The sequence below is a fragment of the Acyrthosiphon pisum genome, chromosome A1, assembly GCF_005508785.2.
Source record: "Acyrthosiphon pisum isolate AL4f chromosome A1, pea_aphid_22Mar2018_4r6ur, whole genome shotgun sequence".
Lineage (NCBI taxonomy): Eukaryota > Metazoa > Arthropoda > Insecta > Hemiptera > Aphididae > Acyrthosiphon > Acyrthosiphon pisum.
Genome location: NC_042494.1, coordinates 70137512 through 70143906, shown reverse-complemented (window position 1 = coordinate 70143906; position 6395 = coordinate 70137512). Strand labels below are relative to the sequence as shown.

The 6395-nt window shown below is 42.2% G+C and overlaps 1 protein-coding gene across 3 annotated transcripts in view; it reads left to right on the top strand.

The window, feature by feature from the left end:
- The first annotated feature begins 465 nt into the window (after window positions 1-465).
- LOC100161479 (AT-rich interactive domain-containing protein 2) overlaps window positions 466-6395 on the top strand; it is a 26472-nt gene continuing 20542 nt past the window's right edge. For 2 of the 3 annotated variants that reach the window (XM_008184899.3, XM_008184890.3), the window contains exons 1-2: window positions 466-1413; window positions 3541-3634. In XM_008184899.3, coding sequence (XP_008183121.1) covers window positions 1322-1413; window positions 3541-3634 — 186 coding nt within the window. In that variant the 5' untranslated portion in view covers window positions 466-1321. The remainder of the gene's footprint in view (window positions 1414-3540; window positions 3635-6395) is intronic. The other variant, XM_008184894.3, reaches the window with a different exon arrangement.

Genomic DNA, 6395 nt, shown 5'->3' with positions numbered 1-6395 from the left:
GGGCTCAGGCACACACACTCTCACCCCTACGCGCAGTATGTCGTTAAGTCGTTAATTATTCGAAAATGCATTTCCGATAGACGCGTTTCGCCGATCAAAACAAAAAACGAGGGAATTATAATCAATAAAATTCACTAACAATAATAATAATAAAGCAGAGATTGGAATTTGGATATCATCCGAGTGAGTATGATTGGAGCAACAGTCATTATTATATATCCTATACTAAAATAATTTATAAAATTGTATTATACAAAATATATACGGTATAATATTATTTTGATTTTTGTCTGTGTAGTGCGTATGTACACAGTATTATATATATACATTACACACACATAATAATAATAATATGTTGTACGACGGTTTACGGCGTCGGCGGCCATAAATCGTTGGCACCACTGTAAACGGGTCGGCACGGTGGCGCGCGCACGAGGTGCGTGCGCGCGCGACGAGTTTTTGATGTTTGGACGATGTTCCGTTGGTGGGGTGGTGGGAGCGACCCGACCGACGTGAACACACTGTGTGCTATGACGAACGGTCTGCTCCGCCGGATCGCCTTGTGAATAAATATTCGACTTTTCCCCGGTTTTCCGCTGGCCGATCGGTTTGTTTTTTGTTTTTCTCCTTTTCCTTCTTGTCGCTGCTCGTCACCACCGCGCTCGCCTGCGCCGGGCGGCCCCGAACGACAACCGCGCACCGGAACGCACGGGCGAAACACGCCGCCGCCGCCGACGTTGCACGTTATTTATTTTGTTTTTATTTCGTTGTTTTATTTTTTTTTTTCTTCTTTCACTCTTCCCGACGCGCACACGACCGCCGATCGGTTGTCGCCATTTTTGTGTTTGCCGCTCGTGTGTATGCGCCGGCTGTGCTTATCGTGTGTGCCCCTAATAAACGTACAAATCTCGTGGCCGTTTTTCGCGCTCTGACGAACGTCCGTGTAGTTTGCTGGTGGTCCGGCCGCCGGGCGACACGATACGGGACGCGCGCCGCTGACTGGACTGTGGTGCTGTTGCCGCCACCGCCGCTCCTGCTTGCGACGACGCCGCCGCCGCCTCAGCGTACGTGCGAGTAGCAGCGCGGGGTGTGCGCGTCCGTCACAGATCCACCGCGGCTTAGATAACGGCCGCCGCCGGTGATAACGATGCACGGGCCGCCGACGACGACGACGTGAAAATATGCTCGCGGACGACCAGCGCTGACAAGCAGCCAGCGCGCGTGTTCCCCGGGTCCTACCACTGCGCTCCGTGCGCGGCACGCGTGGCCCGCCACCGCCGCCGACGTAACTCCGCACACGTTCCCAGCACATCCGGCAGGCATGGCCAACGTCCTGAACAAAGATCCGGCCAACTACGCAAGGGAAAAGGCCAGCTTCCTCAGGGACTTGCAGCACTTCCACGACACCAGAGGGTAAGCGCACCACTGCAGCGGCCATTCTAGACGCTTGTTATTCGCACCCTCCCCTTAACGTCACTGAACCATCACGCTGTACCTCCACGGGTTTTTGTCGTTCCGGCACTCCGCTACCCTTCTATCCACGAGCCACCGCGTCGTTTGTCAAGTCCCGTCCACGTTTCCCTCCAAAATGCCTAGACGGACGCGTACGATTCCCTGGCGATTGCATCTCTACCGCATCAGGTGCTCCAAAGCGCGTTACTTGTTTTCCTATGCACGACCATCCCATATACCTAACTACAGTTGTCTGAAGAGTTGGCGTATTTAAGTTTGGTGACGTTGTAACGACAATGTCCACTTTAGGTACTATAGTTACTCAACGGCTTATATTTAGAAATAATCTGATAATAATGTGTGATGAGGGTGGGGAGGATACCCGGCTTTTTAAATATCCTTCGACAGTAGTTATACATATTAACCGTAACATAATTTGCTACTAAATAGTTGTCGAGATAATGTTCTTGGGAAAAATGTTTTTTTCAGTGACAGATGTAGGAGGTCAAGTCATCTAGGGCCCCTATTAAGTTTAATAATGCGCTCGAAAAACTACATACCGACCACCGACGACAACGGTTGGATATTTTTTTATTGATGAAGCACAGTGGTGACACCAGTCTGTCCTCGTTTTGATCTTTACAAATAGTAGTCGTTACTCGTTAACGTCACTTTGTAATTAGCCATTTCTCGAGAACGAGTTGGTTTCAGTCCCAAACGTTATAATCGTTGTTCTCCCGCAGATCAAAATCCTTCCGTGATTCCTCAGAATAACCAACCGTTCCAACTACTACTACAGTTATCATATTACTAATATTACGTGTATATTTGTTAAAAGTTTACAAATTTATGAAACGACCAACAGTGTTATCGATAGTGTTTAATTGTATTGGTTAGCTATTATTGTTCTTTTTTAATTTTTTCGAACACAACGAGAATTTGTCTCACTTTTTTGGTTTACTGGCCGTCAAAATTTTACCATCTATCTTCCTGTCCTGTGCACAGTTTACTGCGTTTCACGGTTGTGAAAAATATAAAAAATTTTCTACAAAGCTAACTATCGTAATATTGCTCTGAGATATCAATTACTTTCCCTCTTTGTTAGATTAGATACCTATTATTGATAAATTTGGTACCTACCAATGTCTGTGGACAAACCCTAATTATTTTTAGAGTAACTAAAAACTTAATACTTACCTATTCAATTGATGCCTTTTCTCGTCTCTTTTTGTTTTAAATAAAATATAGTTTAATGTATCTAAACGGAGTCAATATTATCCCAAATTGCAATCAAATTAAGCGGTATATACCGTTGTTTGAATAAATTAAAAGTACCTATAATTTACCTGTAGGTTTTTAGAAGTTTTATTTGAAAAAAAATGTACGACAAACTATATTAAGAACATTTTTTTATAATTAAAATTCATATATCATGAACAACTATAAAACAGGAGTTGGAAGACTAAAGGTTAATGCTTATAATTAGAAACCATATGAAAATTAATAAGTTCCTATTACGAATACTCATAATTTAAATAATCTTTGTGTTATAATTATTGTTATATGAAACCTTAAGTGTGTGAACGTCATATCTATTTATTCACAATTGAAAATGTGTAACATTGTGTTATCTTGGTCATGTTTTATTTTCAAAATTACTATTTACACCATTAGAAATGATACGTAAATGGTATACTTTCCATTCTTAGAATCCCGTAAAAAAATAGTATTAGGTATATTCATATATTATCTGTTGTTAATAATTTATATTTTAATATTGTGACTTGTATGCTCTGATAACCAGATATAGCAGTGGTTTTTCAAAAATTTTGTTTTTAAATTTTACCAATCAGTTCTAATCAAAATATTAATGCATTTTGTCGGTTAGGATTTGTGATTGATTGATGAATGTCGATAGCTGATCACGTTCTGTTATCTATACCTCATCATTCAATTTTGTTTAAAAAACAACATGATTGATTTTTTTGAGCCGACTGTGTGTGTACTATTATAGGATGGCAATTTGAATATTTTGTCTATTGTAATATTTAGTTTATAAATAACAAAAAGATGTATTTTTTGTTTCAGAACACCAAGCCGTGTCTCACCAAAAATAGATGGAAAAGATATCGATTTATATCTTCTATATGTTCTGGTCACCGCACAAGGAGGATGGGTTAAGGTGAGTTTCTTTAATTTCGTGTTAATGTTGGTTAAATTAACAGTGTTCCAAATTCGAATACAAGTCTTAAATGAACGAAATTCTTCTAAATGACCGGGGTAAGATGTTAAGAATTCGAGCAAAAGTTGTCTTTTTTTAGGACCGATTGTCTTAAATGTTAATTGTTTATTCTTAAAAACAATAAACTGTGTCTTTTTGATTTAAGATACCGTAGGTAATATCCAGGTAATCGTAACCGGGTACAATTTTGTCAAATACACGAATTAAAAAGTCGTAATAGTAACTATCGAAACGGATAACTTAGGAAACGATAAAGTTTGATCTCCGTAACTGGGTAACGACTAGCGATAAGTTAGATGATCGTCTTAGCCATAGGGGTTTAAGAAAAATATCAGAAAACTGAAAGCTGTGGGTGTGTTAATGACAATGTGGTTCGGGCGAGTTGGCACGATGTCTGTCGTCTCTTGTGAAAACGCGATAACCTACCGGTGGTCGAGCAGTCAATTTACGCGAGGTGTTTGTTATGTGTACACCAAGTACTTGGGTCTCGTGTAGTGTGCACGCGAACACGATCGGTCGGCGCGGTCGATCTCGGGGATCTAAAAGCAGACACGGCGGAGCGCTTATCACGCGATGCAGCCGCCGCCCTACCACGTACCCACCGTGGTGTGCACTCGTCGCTATCACTGTCGCCGGTGACTTACTGCCACACGGGTGCCGCGGCCTGCGTTCCCCCTCCCCTCCGTCCACCGCGATCCACACTAGTGTCGGCGGCGCACGTGACCACCGTGGCGCGGTCCTGACCTAGTGCACGGGCCGCGGATTGTTTACATCGCCGGCGCCGCCGTCATGCCAGGGGCCCCACTTCCGGTTCCCGAATGCCGCCCAGCCGCCCACGTCGTGGTTTCCGCCGCTCACACTTCCCGTGCCTCTAGCGCGCCTGAGGCTACTTTCCTTCCGCACGGGAAGATCGCCGAATTCCTCAGGACAGCCACTTTACAACCGGTACTTCTCGTGTATATTTAGTTGGGTCCCGTCACTAACGCTCGGCGTGTCGAAAAGAATATTATAATAATAATAATAATATTATATTATAAATAGTACACTTTCATAATGTCGTATAATGTGGATTTAGGGTTATGGCCTATGGGTGCGACGGTGGTGCCGAGCATTGTAATATTGTATACAAACAGCGTATGTGCGCGCTGCTTGTTCGTATATACCACACGACGCGTATATTACATATAGATATATGTATAGTATAATATAATGTTATTGCGTTTGTTGTGTTGTGATGATGATGGGTGGAGGGAACTGGGGCCCAGTGCCCGCACTCGTTCGTTTCGTGGCATCGTGGCGCTATTGAACGGATCCGGGGGCGCGCACTATGCGGCAACGTCGCGCGGCTGTCAACGATTGCGCGCCGCAACCGCTCTCCCCACCAATTGCTGCCGCCGCCGTTCACAGAAATACTGCTTCGACCGCGGCTGCGTCTGCTTAACCCCCACCTCGCACACACAAACACAAACACACACCAGTCACCAACGACCGAAGCCGCCGCCGCGCTCTATTCGGTTGCGTCGACGGCTATGGTGTTATCCGCACCTATTTAATAATAATAATAATATCCAACTAAAATATTGTACGCCGCCACCGGTGTCTCCGTCGGTCGTCGAACCGCTTCCGGCCGGCCATCGTTTGCTCTAACCCACACACACATATACAAATACACATAAATATTCACAACACACATCGACCAACTTGGCGACTGATGAAGCACCCCCTCCCTCGTAAAAACAACCGGCTGAAAATCGCACATTCTTCGCGCGGACGCGGACTACACGTTGTGTCTGTTAAATTAATATTAGTGTTGCACCATTGTGGCATTGTGAGCTGTACACCCGAGTATCGGCGGTTAATACATAATATAAAATAAAATCATTATGATATTTTGAATTTTTTTCTCCCCGTTTGACGTTTGTTTATGTTTATTTTTATCCGCAAACCGCGTCAACATTGCGTCCCTAGGTCCCACTCAGAGCCTGCCGGCCATCGCGGCGCGTCGTCCATCGTCCCGAACTCTCCCTATACCAACAGCTCCGACTACCGAGAACGATTTTCGTTTATAACGACATCATTACAATCGTTGTGTATCGTACTCTCGCTCGTTATAATGTACCACGCACGTTATAAACAAATTTGAAATTATTCCAACACTGAAGACAAACTGCTGTCTCTTCGTTTTTAAATCGCCGTTATTCTCGTTCTCAATCCCACATACACGAACTATTTTGATATCAAAAACTTTTATCTATGGTTTTTATGAACAAAATTGATAACCCTATTATTATGTAATTTGAACCTTTGTACAGAGTGTATCATTATGATCCGAAACATTTAGATGTAAAATTGTCATATCTGCCTGATACACTTATATATTATGTTAGAATCAGTTGTCTACTTATTACTTTAAAAAAAGTTAATTTTGTTCTTTAAGTAAGAAAATAATGATTATGGTCATTGTATTATACCGGTGATTCTTTTATCAAACAACACTCATTATTTCAAAAAGTGTAAGTTTTTTTAAAAATATTTTTTTACATACTTTCAAGTCGCTTATAAAACAACGTTTTTCTTAAAAAATTATATTTTTAAATATTTTTTATCCTTATAATTTTTTAAGTTTTTTACTTTTTTGAAAGAACATAGGGTTTTAATTTTTTATTCCAAAGCAGAATATTTTTCTTAATATTTTTGATAC